The sequence below is a fragment of the Urocitellus parryii genome, chromosome 15 (assembly GCF_045843805.1).
Source record: "Urocitellus parryii isolate mUroPar1 chromosome 15, mUroPar1.hap1, whole genome shotgun sequence".
NCBI lineage: Eukaryota > Metazoa > Chordata > Mammalia > Rodentia > Sciuridae > Urocitellus > Urocitellus parryii.
In genome coordinates, this window is record NC_135545.1 from 33,833,380 (window position 1) to 33,856,311 (window position 22,932).

General features: G+C 51.2%; 1 protein-coding gene across 1 annotated transcript; it reads left to right on the forward strand.

The window, feature by feature from the left end:
• Adgrg3 (adhesion G protein-coupled receptor G3) lies at positions 1–22,913 on the forward strand. Its single transcript, XM_026395716.2, has 12 exons — positions 1–55; positions 4,859–5,012; positions 13,164–13,302; positions 14,930–15,076; positions 15,735–15,869; positions 16,348–16,387; positions 16,511–16,611; positions 16,727–16,839; positions 18,625–18,905; positions 19,075–19,168; positions 20,897–21,171; positions 22,798–22,913. Exons 1-12 carry the CDS (start codon positions 4–6, stop codon positions 22,911–22,913), a joined length of 1,647 nt encoding a protein of 548 aa, XP_026251501.2. The 5' UTR covers positions 1–3.
• The last annotated feature ends 19 nt before the right edge of the window (positions 22,914–22,932 follow it).

The following is a 22,932-nucleotide window of genomic DNA, read 5'->3' on the forward strand; positions in this document are numbered from 1 at the left end:
TCGATGGCGACACCTTGGGGCGTGGGGACCCTGCTCCTCCTGCTCCTGGCCTCAGGTGAGTGTTGGCGCCTCAGCCCCTCCTGCCAAGCCTGGGAGACCCTGTGTTGCCAGAGGCCCAGGGCAGGGAGGGGGAGAGCCGGGGGCTGGCAGGCAGGAAGGGAAGGGGGCTCGGAGCATGTCCCCTGCGGAGCCCACCCCACTGCCTTGGGCCTCCTCCAGGCTTGTCCCTCTGGGTGGGTCCGGTGGTCCTGTGGTCATCCTGTGGTCGCAGGCCCCCCTGCAGGTGGGGAAGATGGAGAATGGCCCCATCCCAGCTGGGCTCCCTCCCAGGCCTGCTCTGGGACAAGCTGTTCAGCTGGTCTCTGGACTCTGGGGAGGGGGTTGGGGGACACTCTGAATGCGGCCGTCCACCCACTCCTCATGGGCTCACTTCCCCTGTGTCCCAAGTGCCCCAAGGTTATCAGCGACCTGAGCTGGACCCAGACGCCTCCTGCCTCCGCCTCCTGCCCCTACACACAGACGTAGGGGCAGCCCCCCCGCCCCGGCCTGCTCTGTGTGCCCCCCTTGGCTTCTGGTGTGGTTCAGGCAGAGGGGGCAGGAGGTGCCCCGACCTCAGAGCCCGGGATCAGGGAGACAGAGGCGCTGACCACTCACTGCAGCTGGAGCAAGCAGGGGCCCAGGCTCTGACCAACCTCTCTGGGCTACAAAGCCCCCTCTTCTCTTCAAAGGTTGGGAGACCCAGCAAGGTGCAAATTTCTGTCTCTGCCTCAAAACAGTGCCCAGTGGCACTGCCCCTCTGATGGCCAGGGAGGGCCTGGCCCAGTGCGGGCAGTTAGGCTAACCTAGTGGGGGATGGCTGTCACCGGACCTCACGAGTGTCCTAGGACCTGGGTCTTCGCCAAAGCCAGACTTTGCTGTTGGGCCTTCAAGGCTCCTCTGATGGTGGTGTGGGGTCTCTGGGCTTGGGGGAAGGGGCAGCCATTTGAGTGACATAAGGAGTTCGGCAGGTTCAAGTCTAGAGGTGAGACTCTGTCCTTTGGGGATGTTGATGTGGCAGTCTCCACTTGCGACTCACTCATTCATTCACTCCGTCATTTACTCATTCGTTCATCCGAGAAGCACCAACGGTGCCCTGCGTCGATCCCGTTTGTGCCACTTGGTCCCTACTCCCTCGGGGCTCACGGTCTAGCAGACGGACAGGGGTGCTTCACCCTGGGGTGTGTGCTGGGGACCCGCATGTGGAGGCTGAGGGTGAAGGCTGAGCAGGGGTCAGATGCCTGCTCCGGGGTAATGGAGGGATCCTCAAGGGCCCATTTCCGAGGTGGGGGAGGAGGAGGGGAACAAACACCCGTAGTGGCTCTTCTGAGGAAAGCTCTCAGTACCCGAGTCTGAAGGCTAAGGGAGGAAGGTGTCCCCAAGGAAAAGTGAGGCTGGTGAGCAGGAGGGAGGGGCTGGAGGGCATGGGAGGAGGCCTGGAGGCCGCCCTGGCCTCCCCTCTCACCTCTGCCCCCTCCCTGGGCCACACAGAGCAGCCTGGGGCAGTGTGGGTGGACCAGGCCGGGCGTCTGGGGTGGGTGGTGTCTCTCCACACTGAGGCCGTTTGGGGGATCTGCTTGTCTGGGCTCAGTGCTTCTGACATGGAAAACAAGAATCACAAAAAGCTGTTTAACAATGTTCTTTGAGCTTCCGTGGGGACCTCCTGAAATGCACAGTCCCCCCACGCCCTGGGCCTCTCTGCTCCTGCACATTTGTGCGCCTGGGACAGACCAGGGCTGGGCAGGGCTGGGACAGGGAGGAAGGGCCACTCCCTCCCAAGTCAGCGTCCACTCCCCCTCTGTCCCCTTCTCCCTCCTCCTCCCCACCCACCCTTTACTCCAGGGCAGAAAAGGATCCCACCCTGGGCGGCTCTCAGCTCTCGGAGCACCTGCCTTTCCCGTCCAACAAGGCATCCTAAAAATCCTCACAGGCTAACACAAGTGGGCAGCTCCTTTCTAAGCTAATGAAGACAACATCGTCACATATAGATCTGGTTATTATAAAATCAACTGTAAGTTTCATTTTGTTGCAGATGGATTTCCAGTTTTCCCAACACCATTTGTTGAAGATGCTATCCTTCCTCCATTGCATGCTTTTAGCCCCTTTATCAAATATAAGATAGTTGTAACTTTGTGGATTAGTCTCTGTGTCCTCTATTCTATACCATTGGTCCACCCGCCTGTTTTGGTACCAGTACCATGCTGTTTTGGTCACTATTGCTCTGTAATATAGTTTGAAATCTGGTATCGCTATTCCGCCTGATTCACACTTCCTGCTTAGAATTGCTTTTGCTATTCTGGGTCTTTTATTTTTCCATATGAATTTCATGATTGCTTTATCTATTTCTACAAGAAATGCCGTTGGGATTTTGATTGGCATTGCATTAAACCTATAGAGAACTTTTGGTAATATCGCCATTTTGATAATGTTAGTTCGGCCTATCCATGAACAGGGTATATTTTTCCATCTTCTAAGGTCTTCTTCTACTTCTCTCTTTAGGGTTCTGTAGTTTTCATTGTATAAATCTTTCACCTCTTTTGTTAGGTTGATTCCCAAGTATTTTATTTTTTTTTGAGGATATTGTGAATGGAGTGTTTTTCCTCATTTCCGTTTCAGAAGTTTTGTCGCTGATATACAGAAATGCCTTTGATTTGTGCGTGTTGATTTTATACCCTGCCACTTTGCTGAATTCATTTATTAGTTCTAGTAGTTTCTTTGTAGATCCTTTTGGGTCTTCTAGGTATAGAATCATGTCATCTGCAAATAGTGATAATTTAAGTTCTTCTTTTCCTATTGTTATGCCTTTAATTTCCTTAGTCTGTCTAATTGCTCTGGCCAGTGTTTCGAGAACTATATTGAATAGAAGTGGTGATAGAGGGCATCCCTGTCTTGTTCCAGATTTTAGAGGGAATGCCTTTAACTTTTGTCCATTCAGAATGATGCTAGCCTGAGGCTTAGCATAGATAGCTTTTACAATGTCAAGGTAAGTTCCTGTTATCCCTAGTTTTTCTAATGTTTTGAACATAAAGGAGTGCTGTACTTTGTCGAATGCTTTCTCTGCGTCTATCGAGACGATCATATGGTTCTTATCTTTAAGTCTATTGATGTGGTAGATGTTACTTTTTAACCCATAGTTACTCCTTTCTGCCATGACAGTTACCACGGACTTCTCTTCCCCCATATTTTTTATGACGCATAATAATGATACACAGTGGTGGGATACGTTGTTACACGTTCCTACATGCACGGCCCTATGTCCATACAAACTGGCCAATATCGTTCCCCATATACTTTTTGTCTTAAAAATAAAAAACCAGGGGCCGGGGTTATGGCTCAGTGGCAGAGCGCTTGCCTAGCACAATCCTCATCACCAACATAAAAGTAAATACATAAAATAAAGGTATTCTGGGGGCTGGGGATGTGGCTCAAGCGGTAGCGCGCTCGCCTGGCATGCGTGCGGCCCGGGTTCGATCCTCAGCACCACATACCAACAAAGATGTTGTGTCCACCGAGAACTAAAAAATAAATATTAAAAAATTCTCTCTCTCTCTCTCTCTCTCTCTCTCTCCTCTCTCACTCTCTCTTTAAAAAAAATAAATAAAGGTATTCTGTCCATCTACTACTAAAATAATAATTAATAATAATAATAATTAATAATAATAGTAATAATAATAAATAAAAAACCCAACTAGTTTAACTTGAAAGTACTACTGCATGCAATTTTTTAGTTTGTTTGTTTTTTTAATTGTAACACCAGAGAAGGGTGTTTAAAATGATCCCTGCCCACTTCACCCCAGATGAGGCTCAGGGAACTGCTCTGGGTGGGCTGGTCTGAAAGATGAAGATGCCCAGAGCCCAGACCCCCTTCCTGCCCCAGTGTGTGAAGCAAATGGCAAAGCAATCCTTGGAAAGATACCAGCAAATATTTGCGTGGCCAGCAGATACATAGACAGATGTTCCAACTCCTTCTTAAAACTAGAATGGGACTTTCAAGTTCACCTTTCAGATGGGCAAGAATTTGAAGTTGGGTAAAAATTGGTTTTATGAACATGTGACCAAATAGCCACTTTTGCCCACTTTTGGTGGAAGTACTTATAGGTGCGGCTTTTTTAAAGGAAAATTCAATAGTATTTAACAATGTTTGCTTATTTATTCATTGGAGATTGAACCCAGGCGCTTGCACCTGCTAAGCCTGTATTCTACATCTGGCTTGTTTTGGGTTTTGTTTTGTTTTTGCCATGCTGGGGTTCTTTCTACCACCGAGTTACACACCCAGCCCCCACATATTTAGCAATGCTTAAAAGCACATACATTTTGATCCAGCACTTCCTATGATAGGAATGTTTTTTATGAATTCTCAGCATAAGCTGACAAAGGTGCACGCTGGAGAATTGTCATGGCAACATTGTTCCAACTTGTAAAAATGGAAAAGGAAAGAAAAACCCCAAACCAAAAACCTAAATACCATCCATAGGGGACTAGGTGAAAAATTGTCTTGCTATCCATAGGATGGAATAGTATGCAACTATATAAAGACTGAGATGAAAATCTCTTCAAGATATATCACCAAGTGATCCTATTAGTGTAAATTCGTGTAAGTGATCTGTCTGTCTGTCTGTCTATCTATTTTTCCCACATCTACCCTGACCAGTCCTGTGAGGTGGCAGGGGTGCCTCCTTTCCCCTTGGAAAGGGAGGGTCAGGGTGGGCGGGGTCCAGCCAGATGCACAGTCTCCGTGGAGGAGGAGGCTGGGCTCCAGTCCCCATCACAGACTCCGATGCCCCGCCCACCCAGCCATTCACTCTCCGCATCCCTCCCTTAGGCGAGGGGGCGGGCCCTGAAAAGCCGCGCGACTTCTGCCAGGGGCTGGACATCCAGGACCAGTACGACCCCTTCTACTTGAACCGCACCGGGGAGTGCTTTGCCAGGTGCCTGCAGCTGGGGAACGTCTCCTGCAACCCTGAGAAGCTGGAGAGGTGAGGCCTGGGGGCGGGGCTGCTCTGTGGGGGAGGGGAAGGATAGGACCTGGGACCGTCTGTCTCCAAAGGTGCGGCTCCACCTTCGCCTCCACCTGGTTATGTAACGCCCCGCATTCCCCGCGACGCAGCCCCCACCCTGGCGATTCCTCTCTGCCTCTGCTAGGTCACGGGTCCTCCCGACCTAAGGGATGCAGAAAGGAATGGGTCTCTGTCCTTGGCAGTCGTAGAGGGACAGACATGAACGTGAACCCCACTGATGGTGACTCCGGTGTGTGACCCAAGGGTGGACAGGTGCCAGGTAGTCCAAAGGAGGAAAGTCTACCAGGCCTTTGTAGAAAGGGCAAGCGAGGCAGGGTTTTGAAGAGTACGTAGGAGTTTTATGATTAGACCCATCAATGGCGGGTGATCAGACTTTCAGATGATGGGGAAAGACTACAGGATTTTGAGCTGCCAAGCATAAAGTTCTAGGGATGGAGGCGACGATGACAAGAGGGACGGGCAGGGGAATAGGATGGGAAATAAAAGCAAGCACCAAGGAGGAAGGGGCTGTGTAAGCCGGTCCGACCTGGGGAAGCAGGCAGGTGCCAACTGTCAAGCCCCCAAAGAGTGTAGACGACTTTGCACTTTAGAAACCGTGACTAGGGCTGGGGGTGGCTCGGTGGTAGAGCCCTTGCCTAGCGGGTGCCAGGCCCTGGGGTCCACCCAGCCCCGCATCAGGGTGGACACCAGCAAAGGCTGAACCGAGACCTAAGCCACCAGGCAAGCTGTGCCGGACAGGTGGCCCCGGGAGAGCACGGTGAGATCAGCAGAAAGGAGCCAGAGTGAGCTGGGGGAGAGGAGAGGGAGGGCCTCAGAACGCACCTTCAAGAGCCCTCTCCCCAGATACCCCTGCCTCTCTCCACCCATCGCCCCTCCGAATACCCCCAGAAGGGCCTGCCGTCCAGCTGGGGCTCGACAATTACTCCTTGAAGGAATGAATGGAAACTTGGTGCTCTCAGGACAGCAGCCTGATGGAACAGCATTCCTTTGGTGGCCTGAAAAACGGTCCCATCCCCACCCGCAGCTGCTTCTGTATCTTCGGAAGGACGTGAGGGAGGGGCCTCGTGTGACCCAGGCTGGACTGAGACCACCAGAGCTCAAAAGTGGCACTGGCCTTTGGATGGGTTAGCTCTCAGTTTCCCCATCTGTAGAATGGGACTAAAATAACACCTCATCCTAGAACGACTGTGAGGCTGAATATATAACCCAGACATGTCAGCTGTCCCCGAGTCCCCCGTCAGCCCTGTCCTTTTATTGCTGGTCCAAAGCCTTTGCTGCAGGGGCTCTCCTGCCTTCTTCAGGGGGTTAACATGGAGCTTAGAGGATCAGATCATGCGGGTAAGAACTATGAGTGAAGAGTAGGAACTCAACGGGTGTTAGTGTTATTTATGTTAATGGTTTTCCTCATCATAAAATATGTCTTCATCACAAAATATTTGGAAAATAGGTGCAGAAAGGAACATGAAAAAGATTCCCTTAATCTTACCCTCCGGGAACAGCTATCATTTTAACTGGTATATTTCTTTTTAGCTTCTTATGTCACACACGACTCATGACTCATTTATCCAGTCTTCCTTGTGGATGGCCTATACGAAGAGCGTTGCTATGAGCATTCCTGATGGTGTATGTTGTTGAATGCCTGTGTTTCCGTAAGGTATCTTCCTAGGCAGGGAGGGTCAGAGGATAGACGTATGACCCACTCACTAAATTTAGTAGAAACTGCAAAGCAGTTTTCCAAAATGGTTGAGCCAAATTTCACTCCTACCAACAGCTTATGAGAGTTCCAGATGCTTTGCAGCCTTGTCGACACTTGGGATGGTCTGCTTTCTCACTTGAGCCATGTGGCAGGTTCAGAGTGCAGCTCATAATAATCGACAGCTCCTTGATGACGTTCAAGGTCCCCACCTGTCACGTGCTCACTTGGCATCTTGATATCCTCTTGGCAAAGCACCCCTTTTAAGCCTCTTGCTCATTGTTCTGTGAAGTTGTTTGAATTATTCTTTTTGATTTGGGGGGATTCTTTACATGTTCCTGATACTTGTCTTTACACATACACGCATGGGAATCATAGTCTGTCTACTTGGGGGTTACCTCTTTCTCTCGGTGCTGTCTTGACTAAGCCCAGAAGTTCTTCATTTTGTTATAGGGCGGGTTGTCAAGTTTTAGCTGTCTTGTTTACGAAGTTCTCACCCATCCCTAGCCCAGGAAGAGGCCCTCCTATTCTTCTAAAAGCTGTATGGAATATCTTTCCCATTTATGTCTACAGTCCCCTACAGGAAAATAACAGACTGCAGAAGCTCTGCTCGGCTTCACAGAGGGTTTTGGTTTTGCCGTTAGCACTCAGACGGTGCAGTTCAGAACTATGAAAATTGTCTCAAGGACATATTATCCATGTATTTAAGGCTCTTTGGGAGCCTGGGTCGTTTTCTGTGTTGTTTTTGTTTGAATACCGAGGATTTAACCCAGGGGCACTGAACCACTGAGCCACATCCCAAGTCCCTTTTTTATATTTTATTTTGAGACAGGGTCTTGCTAAGTTGCTTAGAGCCTTGCTGAGGCTGGCTTTGAACTTGCGATCCTGGTGCCTCAGCCTCTCAAGCCACTGGGAGTGAACATTTTTTGGAACGTGTTCTTTCTCTTGGGCCAATACCTAAGAAGCGGGTGCTCTGTCACAGATGGGCATGTGGCTTGTCTTAGTAAGCACTGCCATAGTTTCTGTGGTGGGTGTATCACCTTCACTCCTTCCAGTCATGTGTGAGCGCTCCAGCTACGCACATCTTTGCGATAATTGTAGCCCCTGCCGAGTAAATAGACTTGTGTATCATTTGCTTCTGTTAATTTTGATAGATTAATTGGGATATATATCCCACACCATCTACACAGGTCAATGATTGCTAGTGCATTTGCACAGAGTGTGGACTCATCACTACAGCTGCTTAGAACACCTCCCCCCTGTCCACCCAGGTACCCTTGTATCTCTTTGCCATAAAGTCCAGCCCCCGTTCCCAGCCACGGTCAACCACTGATCTATTTCCTGTCTGATATTTGCCTTTTCTGGGCATTTTATCTCAAGAGATCCATACAACAGGTGGTCTTTGGGGTTTAGCTACTTTCTCTTGGCATGCATTGAGTTCCAATCATATTTCTAGCATATGCTAATATACATATCATATAGCTCTATGACATTGAGTGTATTCATTCACCAATTGATGGGCACATGGATCGACTTCAGTTCTGGGTTATTTTGAATAACGTTGCCATGAACGTTGGAACTCAAGTCTTTGTGGATATGTTTTCCCCTGCGGGGTGGGGTAGACACTAAGGAAGGGAATTGCTGGGCTATGCGGTTAAGCATGTTTTGCGTCATGAAAGACTGCCAAGCTGTTTCTCAGAGTGGCTGCCTCCTTTGCATTCACTTCAAGAACATAAGAAGGCTCTGGTTTCAATACTCACTTGAATTCCCTCCAGTGTATTCAGGGGTAGCCATTCCAGTGCACGTGCTGTGATGTTGTGCTGTGGTTTTAATTTGCATTCATAAATGAGGAATGAAGCTGAGCTGCTCTTCATGAGCTTATTAGTCCTTTGTAGATTCTCTCTGGTGAAAGGAGTATTTAATCTTTCCCCCTTTTTATTGATTCGCCTTCTTACTATTAACAATCTCATTATTATTAATAAGTCCTTTATCAGATGTATGATTCGCAAATATTTTTCTACCAGTGTGAGTCTTATTCATTTTCTTAATGCTGTCTGTTGCAGATCAAAAGCGTTTTTTGATGAAACCCAATTTAAATTTGCATATGTGTGCTTAATATCATATCAAAGAAATATTCACCTAGCCCAAGGTTACACAGATTTTTCTCCTGAGTTTTCCTCTACAAGGGTCTGGTTTTAGCTCTTATAATTGGGTTATCCATTTATAATTAATTTTTGTGCACAATGTGAGACAAATGCCTAACTTTACGTGGTGATCATCATTACTGTAATTACCATTTTTGCATTTGGATAGCCAGTTCTTTCATCAAAGAACTGGATGAAAGACAAAGGGTAGTCTGTCCTTTGTCCATTGAATTGCTTTGGAGAGGCATTTCATGGAAGGCTAAATAGAAGGTTTTGGCACATCTTCCAATTGAGTTAGTAAACCACATCCCTGGAAGAACTGGAGGGGTCACTGCCACCATCCAAGACCTGACAGAAGCAGGGATGTGACATCACCCTGCTCAACTCCCCATGGGTCAGGTGGCCTTCAAGAAGGACCAAGGGGCAAGGATGAACTTCCTCAGGGGGTCAGCCGCCTGCAGCTGCCCGTGAGTGTGCCAGCTCCAGCACATGAACCCAGCCCCTGGCAATGGGCATACAGCAAACACATGCCTAATGCTTTTTCTCCATTCCAATCTTCAGTAAACAGTTTACTGTAATCTTGCAGCGCCAACTGTATACGCCACAGTGATTACCTGGGCTCTCCCAGTTCTCCTGCTCTCTGTCAAGAGTTCACAGAGACCTTCTTCATCTTGATGTTCTGCAAGCTCCTCTCCGCTCTCCCCCTGGTGTGCTGAGTAGATCTGATGAGGCGCGTTTGCGTGTTGGGTTCTTCCCCACATTGGGCCTGTTTTACCAACGTAAGCAGAGTGAAGGCCAGAGCCTCGTCTTTTACCTTGAGGGGATCTGTTCACATTCACTGAGTCGATGGGACCCTGACTTCATTCCTAGGTATCTGCCTAAAAGGAAGGAAAACATATGTCCCCAGAGACTGGAATTCAGATGTCCGTGGGGACATTATTCATAAGAACCACTGTGACAATCCTTAATGTGCCTCAGGAAGACATCCGGGATAGGAGAGAAACCCCACAAGGGTGCGGGGCCTATGCCTCAGAGAATTTTCTGGACATTTGGAGGCCTGGATAATGTGAGGAGAGCCCTTCAAAGTAAAAGATATACTTTTGAATCTCATAGCACTTCTTTTGAAAAAAAGGGCACAATGTGAAAAAAATACATCTGAAGTAAACCAGGGGAAATCCAAGTAGCTGTATTCATATCAAAGAAGGTGATACTTCAGTGAGTGCCAATGTTATGATTAATAATTTAAACCGGTTGGGTATGGTGGTGCATGCCAGTGATCCCAGAGGCTTATAAAGCTGAGGCAGGAGGATCACAAGTTCAAAGCCAGCCTCAGTTACTTAGCGAGGCCTTAAGCAACTCAGAGAGACCCTGTCTCTAGATAAAACATAAAAAGGGCTGGGGATGTGGCTCAATGCGTAAGCACCCCTGGATTCAATCCCCAGCATGAAAATAATTATAATAATAACAATATTTAATCATACATCTATGCTTTAAACTTTTAAATATGTATCCCATTTCACAACTAAAATAATATTTTAAAGTGGGCTGATGTTGTGATTTAGGATTTTTAAAATGGAGAGCACTCTTCAATAATTAGGAGGGATATGAGATAGAAATAAATATTTTATACTTATGGATCCTGGAGAGTTTGTGGCACATCTGGAGACCGTGCATGTGTGTGCACGTGCACACACACACACACACACACACACACTCTTCAGGAAGTGCAGCCAGGGAGAGAGAGAGAGAGAGAGAGAGAGAGAGAGACAGAGAGAGAGATCTATGTGTCAAAGATTTCCTTGGGGTCCAAGGCTTATTCAAGCATTTCTGCAGGGGAGTTATTGGCGGGGTTAAAGGAAATAGGCGTGAATTCTAGTAGGTCATGCAGGACTGGGATGTGGTCATTGTGCACGTCCGCATGGTTCATTTGGGGGATGTGGGTCACTGGCGCCAGTCAAGTGTGATGTTTCTGGCTATCCCAGAGGGAAGTGGTCACTAAGAGACAGTTGTACAAGGTGGATAACTGGGTTGAGCACATGGACGAACTGGAGGAGCTGGAGAGCAGGAAACTGTGTCAAGGGCGAGGCCTGCTTCTGCTAAGAGAAAGTCCAGTGGATATTCAAAATGTATGTTTAGGCTGGGCACAGGGGACACACCTGTAATATCACGGCTCGGGGGCTGAGGCAGGAGGATCTCAAGTCCAAAGCCAGCCTCAGCATATTAGCCAGGCCCTAAGCAACTTAGCCAGACCCTGTCTCAAAATGAAAACTGAAAAGGGCTGGGGTTGTGGCTGGCTCAGTGGTTAGGTGCCTCTGGGTTAAAAAAAAAAAAAGATATGCTGAGGCCACATAAAATTATAAGAATTCCTACACCTGAGAATCAGATCAGAAAATTGTCCTCAGGAGTGAATTGGGTTGTTTTGCAAAGCAAAGGAATTATGTTTAAGTGCATGAATTTAATATATGTGTGTGTGTGTGTGTATAAACATATTTATGTATAAATATAAACACATATATTCATACATGTATATGTATATGTATATATGCATATATAATTGAATACATGTGAATATATATAGTGAATTGAATATATATGTATATGATTCAGTGTTTTATTTGGCAACAAAATTACAATACTTCTACAATTTGTTATTTTATTTGATTGCCATAAAAGTCATGATACTTCTTTGTCTAGATATTTTAAAGGTAAATGAAAGCTAGGATCAATTGGTGTAGCTCAATCAATGGGTTTGGACCATCTATCTGGCTGGCTGCTTTTCTCATGCCTTTTCCACCAAAGCATCTGTGCATATATTTGCATGGTTTGCCATTTCTGTTGCACAATATATTTTCTGTAGTCTCTGGGGTTTTGTTTTGTTTTGTTTTGTTTTGCTCTTCATAACAGAGACTGTTCAAGAATGATGGCAAAATAAAAGGCTCCCTTTTTTCCTCCATGGTTACTCCTTTCCAGAACTTTCATTTGGTCATATCTCCACTCCTCCCCGTTAGTCCCATTACTACCTCAGCCTTCCCCTGCTCAGAATTTCTAGAACAGGCTGGCAGGAGCTCTGGGGACTCCATGCCTAGGAAAAGGATCCTGGTGCACGGTGAGATTTCAGCACCACGGAGAGCGCCACTGGGTGGCCCTGGCAAAATAAATGCCAGTTAATTCCTGTTTCAATGGTTCCAACACCAGCTCTGTTCCCAGGCGGTTCCCATGCAGCTCAGTTCTCAAAAACCAAATTTCTCTCTGTTGAGTTAGTACTCAAGCAGTGTGCTGATGTGCCTGGGGGAGATTTCTCCAAATAACTATAGAAGGTCAATAAGCACCGGTGAAAAGATGCTCAACATCTACTGGTCATCAGAGAAGTGAAAAATCAAAACTATGAGACACCATGAGCCTTTTATTCAGCCCATGAGAATGGCAAAAATCAAACTTAAAATGAAACAAAAATGAAAGATTTTAAGCGTTGGCAAGGATGTGGGGGAACTGGGACCCTCGGATGTTGCTAGGCAACTACAAAATGGCGCAACTGTTGTGGAAAATGGTTTGGCAACTTCTCGAGAGGTTAGATGTAGAATTACCACGTCCCCTAGCAATTCTCTTCCCGTGTAAAGATTGAAAACAAATCTTTAGGCAAAAGTTGGCACGTGGATGTTCGTAATTTTGCCCACTGGCCAAAAAGTGGGAAAGATCCAAAGGTCCATCAATGGGTAACCAAAATATGGTACATCCATACAACGAAAGGATCTTGATTCATAAAAGGGAATAAGATAATGATGATGATTCTACATGCATTGACCTTGACAACACCACACGAAGAAGCCAGATGCCAAAGACCACCTCCTGTATGGTTCTGTTTGCCTGAACAATTCAGAATTGGCAGACCTATAGAGGCAGGAAGGCAAATTTAACAGTTTGCCAGGGGCTGAGCGGGGAGAGTGACTGCTTCATGGATATGGGACTTCCTTTTGAGATAATAAAATGTTCCGGAACTAGATAGTGGGGACTGTCCCACAACGTTTTGAAGGTACTTATTTCTACTGAATTGTGCACTTTAAGATGGTAAATTCTGTTATTTGTATTTTATCACAGAAAAGATTAAAAAAAAAAAAGAGGGACCCCTAGCTGGAATCCCTTGGGACTGACCTGGTTATTCCCAAGCCACCCGTCTTCTCCCGCAGTGACCCCAGCATCTTTGGTGTTCTGGGTCAGATGAGTGGGTGACTCCGCCTGCAGGCTCCTACTTCCCCCAACCCTGGCCCTTTGCAGATACTGGCTACACTACGAGTTCTACCTGGTGGAGAAGAATTTGGAGGACAAGGTGGATCTGCCTTTTGTGAAGGCTTTGGTCCAGAACTTCAGCACCGACACCTCGGAAGATCTGCTTTTCTCTCTGAGACCCTCTCAGGTGACGAGCTCTCCCGAGCCCCTTGGCTGGCCTTGACCCTGTTGTCCTTGGGCACACAGTGAAAGATTCTGAGAGAGCCATGTCCAGTGCCATGTGCCCGTGAGAGCCTCACCCTCCCGGGTTCCATTCAGTAGAACTTTCCTGCCTTGTGAACGGGGGCTAGTGAGTTAACCAGTGCGTTACCTGGGTGAGCGGACCTGGTGGGAGGAGACCTCTGGGAGACCACTGAGTTGAGAGTCCAGAGAACAGTGTCTGGTACTGGCCTTCCCACTTCTTCCCTGGATGTCCCCAGAAGTCCCTCTCCCTCTCTGGGCCCCAGGATCCTCATCAGTAGGATGAATTCTCAAGCTCCTCCAAGTCTAAAATCCCCGTGAGCTCTGCTGCCCAGGGAACACATTTAAAACCAGGGAGGACACACTTGGAAGCAGAAGGGCTACATGGGCAGGGGCATGGCTCAAATTCCAGCTCTGGGGCTGGGGCTGGGGCTCAGTGGTGGAGTGCTTGCCTAGCATGTGTGGGGTGCTGGGTTCGATTCTCAGCACCACATGAAAATAAATAAGTAAAATAAAGGGCCATTAACAAATAAAAAATATTGAAAAACATCCCAGCTCTGCCATTAAGATTATGAGGAAATGACTTTACGGAGCCTCAGTTTCCCTATCGGTAAAATGATGAAGGAGCTGCCACTCTCTGTGTGATTGGAGGAGTGAACCCACCCTGGTAAAATTGGGGCTCCCAGGCCAGCAGCCTGCCCAGGGGACGGATTTGATGGTGAAGAACCAGGCGGCTGGGCAGGCTGGTTATCCCTGAGGGAATTTTGGTTCTTTCTGGAGAAAGGGGAAGACAGAGAGGGTCTTTCTCCACCCTTGATTATGTCACTCACCTCTGCCTGGCATGGTCCTTTCAACTGTGTCTGGACTGAGAACGAGAAAACGGGGGCTTTCGTTCCAGCTCTTGGCTCCTCTATTCCAATGCGCCTGGGATGCTGCTGAGGCATGGACCAGCGGGGAGCGGGCTGCAGCCCCCCGGGGGGTCAGGGAGATCAGAGAATGAACAGAGTGGGCTTTGTGATCACCCCTGGGGTTTATTCTCATGTTCTGAGCATCCTTCGCTTTTAAACAATTTGCTGTTGGGCAGGAAGGATTTCGTTCAGTGAATGTGTGTGTCCTGCCCCTCTGCCCTCGTGTCCCTTGCTGACCTTCCTTCCTGGTGGCCTGATTCTTTCCACTTATTCCTGAGTCCGAAGCCAGACACGGTCACCATGGAGCCATGTGGGAGCACGGGGCTGTTAGGTCCCCGCCCAAGGCTCTCAACTGCAGGCCTTCCCCCTCCTTGCAAACTGAGGCCGCCCAGGGGTCTTCTCTCAGGAGCTACCTTCAGCCTGGCAGGTGGCCACGGTGGCAGGTGGTTGTTTTCTATAGTGGGGGCCCTGGGGCTGTACAGGTGTCATTGACTGTTCGGGGCCCATGGCCTGTGAGGAGCAGAGCCCGGCCTAAGCCCAGTGTCCTGTCCCTCGGGGGTGGTGGTCTGAAGTGCTGCCCCTCTGCCCAGCGCGCCTCAGTCTCCCCTTCCAACTGGGGCAGTGGCGGACCTGCGTGGGGGCTGGAGTGCTGGCCTGTGATTGCAGATTCCGAGGCAGGTGATGATGGGCGAGGACAAGCCCCCTGACAGAGTCCGACTTCCCCGGAGCTTTTTCGCCTCCCTGCCGGGCAGCAGGTCAGCAGTCCGCTTGGCCATATCTGTTCTGGACATCGGTGCTGGGAACCTCTTCAAGGTGAGGATTCAGGTTCAGTGCTGGGTTCTCCGGGGTCCCATGCACCAGCCTGAGCCTGGCTGGAGTCCTTGGGGTTGGGGGGAGGGAGGTGCCCAGCCCTGAGAGTGTCTCCAGAGCAGCCAGGTCATCCAGAGCCATTTGTAGGGGGCACGGACTGCAGCCTCCACCGCCCCATAATCAGCAACCCTTGGCTTGCATACGAGACCCCAGCGTGCTCACGTGCCCTGGCACAAACATGCGTGTCCTTTTCTATTTCTGTACACACACAATTGCACCACTCACATGTGACCTAGTCAATGAACAGACGAGCTCACGCTCTTGCAAATGGGAACCCAGTGTGCGTACCCAGAGGCGCGTGGCCACTTGTGTACAGATGTGGGGTCTCCTGGGTGTGGGTGCTCAGCCACCTGAAGACACCCACTGCCCCTGGTTTCTCGGCTGATCTTAGCCCTGTGACCCCCTGGGTAACAGGACAGAGGAGCTCGGGCCCACAGCAGAGGGCTCTAGGGTACAGGGCTTTGTGATCAGCTGGTCTGGAGCACGGGGCCTCGGCCTTTGCCCCCAGGCAAGGGCCCCAAGTCCTGGAGTCTCCTGGATCTCCAGCCAGGGGGGCTTGGGGTGGTCCCTGCTGCAGCCTGGCCTCCCCCTCCCCCTGCAGGGCCCCCAGCTTCGCCTGGAAGACGGCAGCAGTGTGTTGAACAACCACATGGTGGGCTTGAGCGTGGGTCGCACCCCTGTCACCGGGCTGCCAGAGCCTCTGGAGATCACCTTCTCCCACCAGCGTCAGCCCCCCGTGAGTCCCTACCTGGGGCCTGGCCTCACTATCAGGCAGTGAGGCGGGTGGGCACACACAGGCACCGGGGCTCTGTGCAGACACACGTGGGACCATCTGCCCAAGAGAAGCCATGAGGGACATACACACAATTGTGCCAGAGACACCTGGCACTTCCGTGCTCACAGCGGGGCACGTGAGGACCAGGCCAGCCGCCTGCATGCCCACTGTTTCCCACACCCGCCCACACCGGGCTCCCTAAAGGCACAGGTGCAGACGCACAGACCCTCGGCCCACCACCCCAGGCCATCTTTGTGTCCCTCACTTACCGGTCCAGGCACACCAAGGTGCAGGCCACTTTCCTATGTAACTCATGGGGCGACTTTTCCCTAATGCACCCCAGGTTAGGCCTGGGGACGGTGTCCTCTCCCCCCCTCCACCCAGCCCACCCCCGCCCTGGCCTCTTTCCTCTCTCCTGACTTCCACCCTCTGGCTTCAGAATGCGACCCTCACCTGCGTGTTCTGGGATGTGAATAAAGGTAAGGCCTGGAGGACCCTCTCTGGGGTGTCAGAGGGAGACTGTGGGCTCCCACGGGGGGGAGGCAAGTCCCACCCTAGGGGCCTCCCTTCCCTTCCTCCGGGTCCCCTCTCCTCCCCTCCAGGGCCTGCTGGGGACTGGGACTCCAAGGGCTGCTCCACCGAGCTCGGAGCTGAGGGGACTGTCTGCCACTGTGACCACCTGACCTTCTTTGCCTTGCTGTTGGTAAAGCCCACTCCACTGTGACCCCGTAGTCCTGCCCCAGGGAGGGGCTTCCTGACAGGGCCGGGGTTTTGGGGGAGTGTGGACCTGCTCTTTATGTCGTCCTTGTCATCCGCAGAGGCCCGTCTTGGACCGGGCCACCGTGCAGGTCCTCACTCACATCTCCCAGGCAGGCTGTGGAGTCTCCATGATCTTCCTGGCCTTCACCATTGTCCTCTATCTTACCCTGAGGTGGGTGGCCCCAGCCCAGCCCACACCTCCGGGGAGCAGGGTAGAGCCCTCACCGCTCCTCAGTCTCCTTGCCCACGAAGCAGGGTAGAGGTTGAAGTGTGTCAAGTGGCAGCAACTCAGATTGGCTTCACAAACCATGATAAGGCAGACATGGTTCACAAGTGTGGGCTTCAGGCAGGGTTAGATCCAGAGGCTCAAAAGAGGTCCCCAGGTCTTGGTCTTTTGTAAAAACATATTTTATTTTGAAACAATTATAGACCAACTGGAAATTGCAAAAATAGCACAGAGTCCATAGTTCCTCCCCACAACGTTCCCCGATGGTGACGTCTTATGAAACTAGAGAGTACCCGAGCCAGGAAGGTGACGGTGGGTCACAGATCTCCTCCCACTTTAATCATCTTAAACACACACGGGTCCTGGGGCAGGAGCGGCAGGACCTGTTCCCAAATGAAACGCCGTGGCTCCCTGTTCAGGCATTATTCAGCTGCCAGGATGGGGTCAGGAGAGCTGTAACCAAGCCCAGGGCCTTCGTGACTCCAGGCCCTGCGGAGGTCACCTACCCATGGAACTGGCCGCTCCCGCCGTCGACCCTGTGCCTACACCAGAGCCGTCTCACTGGTCCACTGTGGTCGGGGGCTGGAGGGCGCTCGCTGGCCAGGCCGGGCTACACACCTGCTCCTGAGTTGGAGCAGACAGGACCAGCCACCAGCTCCCTCACATGCCATGGATGAGTGCGCAGAAGGGAAGGGTGTTCTTAGGGACATGCCCCCTCATGCCCCCTCCAGGCAGCCCCAGGCTCCCATCCCTCAGGCAAGAGTCCTTTTTTTGGGGGGTGGGTACTGGGGATTAAACTCAGGGGCACTCAACCACTGAGCCACACCCCCAGCCCTACTTTGTATTTTATTTAGAGACCGGGGTCTCGCAGAGTTGCTTAGGGCCTCGCTTTTGCTGAGGCTGGTTTTGAACTTGCGATCCTCCTGCCTCAGCCTCTGGAGCCCCTGGGATTACAGGTGTGGGCCACGGCTCCCAGTGGCAAGAGTCCTTTTGGATCTAATTTGCTAGGAATTCAGAGGGAGGTCTCCATAGTGGGGGGGAGGCGAGCCCTGCAAAGAAGCACTGAGCAGGGAGGCTGAGGCCAGGCTCCGTGACTCTGTGAAAGTCCCTGTCCCTCTATGAGCCTGTCTTCCTACTACCCCTGTTCACCCACATGCCCATCTACTCACCCAACAATGAACCCTGGGCCCCTTTTGGCCCTGTGCCAGGACTACGTCTATGGTGCAGGGAGGGGAGAGGAGAACGTTTCGCTGTGTGGCTGGAAACGTCCGATCAGCCTGGGCTCAGGTCAGGAGAGTGTGGAGACAGCTCCCCAGAAGGAACTGTCCCCGGGGAGCTTGGGAGGAGAACAGGAGTCGGGGAACCCCCTGGGTAGAGTTGAGGAACAGGAAGGGTTTTGAGAACGGAGCTGGGCATGGCCAAGTCTGGGAGGCGCAGGAAAGCAAATTGCGCTCAAGGGATGGCAAGTTATGCAGCTGGTTGAAGCCCAGAGTCCAGGGATGAGGCTGGCAGACTCCAGAACCCAGGGTGCCCTTGGGCCACAGCAGGGCTCCTGAACTTGAACCTGAGGGTACTCACCTCTGGCTGCTGGCAGAGATGGACACGGGAGCTGACCACGAGGCTGAGAGCCCCGGGCTGTCGGGGAGGAACCTAGATGGTGGGATGGACAGGCCTGGGTGGCCCCAGGGAGCGGCAGCCCCCAGGGCCTCTCACTGGTCCTTCTGGCCCCAGGTTCTCCCTGCAGAGATTCAAGTCCGAAGATGCCCCCAAGATTCACGTGGCCCTGAGCAGTAGCTTGTTCCTCCTGAATCTGGCCTTCCTGGTCAGCGTGGGCAGCGGCTCGGCAGGGTCCCGTGCGGCATGCTGGATCCGGGGAGCCATCTTCCACTACTTCCTGCTCTGCACCTTCACCTGGATGGGCCTGGAAGCCTTCCACCTCTACCTCCTCGTCATCAAGGTCTTCAACACCTACTTCGGCCATTACTACCTAAAGCTGAGCCTGGTGGGCTGGGGTAGGTGCTGCGTGGAGGGGGACAGGGGACGGTGGTCCTGGGGGACAGAGAGGAGGGGCAGCCTTGGGGAGAGGGAAGGGTGTTCCCGCTCCCCCAGGACTGGAGGGGATTTGGAGGAGGACATGCCAAGGGAGCCCGGAAGTGCCACACCTCCTGCTCTTGTGCCCAGGCCTGCCCGCCCTCATGGTCATTGGCACCGGAAGTGCCAACAGCTATGGCCTTTACACCATCCGCGACCAGGAGAACCGCACCTCTCTGGAGCTGTGAGTGGTGGCTGTCGGGAGACGGGTGATCAGGAGCCTCTAGCGTCACCATATTAATGCTCTAGGGAGGTGGGGAGGGGATCCTAGGAAATCACATGGAGAATGTCAAGCCTAGAAGGATCCTCAGGTCCAGCTGGCTCGTGGCACAGGGGAAACTGAAATCTGCAGAAAGGAAGTGAAATGGGAGAGGGGGCTTCCTCAGGAAGGGAGAGGGAGACCTGGGCCAGGATGTTCCCCTCTGCCCTGGGGCCACCACCAGCCACCATGGTGACACCCTTCCCATGCCTGGTTCTCAGCCTAGTGAGTGCAGGGCATGCTGGATTTCAGCCCCTGCCTGACCCTCATCCAGATGCCCTCATGCAGGACATGACCTGCCCAACCTTTCCCAGCATCCCTGGGTCCAGTCAGCCTTTGCCCCCGACTGCTGTGAGTGTGACCCTGGGAAAACCTGTCCTCACTGGGACCCCACTCTCTTCTTCTGTACCCTGGAGCAGCTGATGGACATACCTTTCAGGCCTTTAGCCCTGTGGTGCAGGGAGCAGTGGAACTGGCTGAGCCTCCAGACTTCTACCCAGTGATCTCCAGGGGGGCTCTGGCCTCTTGGCTCTGTGCTGGGAGGGGTTGGGGCAGCCTTGTGCCTGTCCACAGGGCCCCAAATGCAGGGTCCTCAGAAGCCCAATAAGTCATATAAGTGCACATGGTGGCCACGGGGCTCTGCAGTGGAGGGGGAGTCCCCTGTCTGTCTAAGGGGCTGCCAATCATTATCCTCCAGGAAGGACGTCCACAGGGCAGCCTATGAGTGGTTTTATAGGAGAAGCAAAATTCTGGGTGTTTATGCCCAACTGGCTACAAATTCATATTTTTTACAACATGACATGGTGTCCCGTCTGGCAGGACACATCAACGTGGGCAGCGAACCTACATGGGGAGGAATGAAGGGACAAGAGACACGAAGGGTGACAGCAAGACAAAAGTTCTGATCAAGCTGCAAACTTTTATTGTTCACACAGGGGTATTTATATGCTGGGGATGGGGAAGCTCTCTAATCAGCAATTGCTGGGTGGGTATTCATATGCTAGGGATGGGGAAGGTCTCTGCAATTGCTGGATGTGGGTGGTAAAACTGCCAGCTGCAAGATGTCTGATGATCCTGATAACCGCAGGATGTTCCAGGGAGATAGGTAGCTGCAGGATGCCTTCAGGGCAGAATGTCTCCCAGGGGGCTGTCAGGCTAATCTTTGATGGAGAATGTCCTTCTAGTCCCCCACAACGTGGAGCAAGTGGAACAGGCCTTTGGAGTTGGTCTGGCCCTTTTGCACCACGATCTAAAGAGACACCAACCTGAGCTGGGCGCTGTGGCCTGTAATCCCAGAGACTCGGGAGGCTGAGGCAGAAAGATTACAAGGTCAAGGCCAGCCACAGCAACATAGTGAGGCCCTGTCTCAAAAAAAAAAAAAAAAAAAAAAAAATTAGAAAGGGCCAGGGATGTGGCTCAGTGGTGAAGCACCCCTGGTTTAATCCCCAGTACCAAAACAATAAATGAATAAAACAAAGAGATGCAAGAGGGAGCCCGTGGAGGCCCCGTATACCCCGAGGAAGAGCGGGGTGTGGAAGGTGGAGGTGGGGGGAGGTGTCCTCCAGGTCACAGAAGGTCAGCAGGGGCAGGAGTCCTGGGGCTGGCTGGCCAGGCTCACCTCCCCCAGTCCCAGTGGCCATCCACTTCCTCCAGGTGCTGGTTCCAGAAAGAGCCTGCCCTCTACTCCACCGTCCACGGTTACTTCCTCATCACCTTCCTCTTTGGTGCCGTGGTGCTGGCCCTGGTGGCCTGGAAGCTCTTCACCCTGACCAGTGTCACAGCGGGCAAGGAGCAGGGACAGAGCTGGAAGGCCGTCCTCACCATCCTGGGCCTCTCAAGCCTGGTGGGCGTGACCTGGGGGCTGGCTGTCCTCACGCCCCTGGGTCTGTCCACCATCTATATCTTCGCCCTCTTCAACTCCCTGCAAGGTGAGACTCCTGGGCCGCTGTCCTGTCTGCACCCGGAGGTGCCGGGAGTCGGGGACAGGATGGTCTGTGAAACAGGATTGCTCTCTGGCTTTAAATATCCAGGGCTCCCTTACAATCAGAGCGTCAAGGGTGGCTGACTTCATGGGACCTGCCACCAGGATCAGGAAAGCCACCCCAATCAAAGCAGAGGCTGTGCCCATCTTTTCTCCGGAGCCTGGTGTTGTCGGTCACTTAGCATTTGTGGAAACTCCTTCATTCTCCTCTCTCTGCTTGCCTGTTACTACCCATGGCCCCCAACGGCTGTCCCACATGGCCCACCTCGACCCTGCATGACCTTCGAGGACAGGTGACCATCTCTGGTCCAATCAACTGTGAAAGGAGGGCAAGGTCATGTGATTTGGTGTCTACATGACAGGGCAGGTCACATAGTCTCTAAGGAGGAGCTGTCAGATGGGAAGAAAGCGATTGCTATGTGAACTAGGCCCTGGCGGGGTCCTCCCTCTGAGACCCCTGCCAAGGAGGAGAAGCCCAGGCGATGGATTACACTCTCTTTCCCACACCTGATCTCTTTGCTCCTCGGTTTCCAGTTATTCATGCACACAGCTCATCATGCCTGACTGTGAGGGATACAGGCAAGAAGGGTGGGATAAGACTCACCCTTTCCAGGGGAGCCATTAGGAACCCAGTCGTCTCGGATGCCCCATGAGACCATGTGGCATGGCAGTTGGGTCCAGGCCCCACCTGGATTCAATCCCAGTTTCACTCACCTCTCGGGCAAGTCATTCAATGCCTCTGATCCTCATTCATCTCTAAAGTCAGGACAGTCTCGGCACTTTCTCGACAGATTTCATGTTGAATAACTACGATCTTGTCCGTGAGAGACAACAGATCTTCAATATGTGGGAACTGTATTAACAGCAATAGCCATGATGACTTTAGAGCCATCTGAGGATAGACCCAGTTGAAGAATCATTGAGTCCATCTCTGGAAAATTCTAGAGGTTAAGAGTTAGGGAGAGATACATCTTGAAATTATAAATTGTGCCATTATTCTTGCAGAAATTAAGCCTGCATGCCTCACTCTACTGAGTTCAATTTCAATTGAGTATGAGTCATTTGGGATTTCTATCTTCCTCCCAAATACTTCAGGCATTTTAATTGCCATTGAGTCCTCTAAATTTTATAATTACTGTGCAGTATTTTTGTTACAAATTCCTTTAAAACACAAAGTCTTTGTTTCTCATTCAATTTTCTATACACACACCTTCCTTCTTGCTGAAGCGCATCCTGTAGTAATCCTTTAGAGAAGGATGGTAGGAAATCCCACTGCAGTAGGTTTGTGTGTCTAACAATTCTTTTTATTTTGCTCTTTCTTTTCTGTGACAGATGTCTGGGTTTTTTTTTTTTCTTTGTTTGTTTTGTTTTGTTTTGTTCATTTCAAGATCCTTGTTTTTTCATTTCCAAGATTTCTGTTTGCTTCTTTTTCAGGAGTAGGCTTCATTTTTGCCTGATATTTTCATGAGTCCTTGAAGGTTTACAAGGGAGCCCTTCTGCCCTGGGCAGCCACCAGCCCAGGCTGGCCTGTCCCCTGCAGCCCAGGCTCACCAAGTCTCTCTCCCTGTCACAGGTGTCTTCATCTTCTGCTGGTTTGCCATCCTCTACCTCCCGGGCCAGATCTCCACGCCTTCCTCCTCAGGGGGCACCGCCCGGCTGGACCAGGCCCCCTCTGTGTCCCATGAGTAGGCGGCCACAGCCCTGCGCC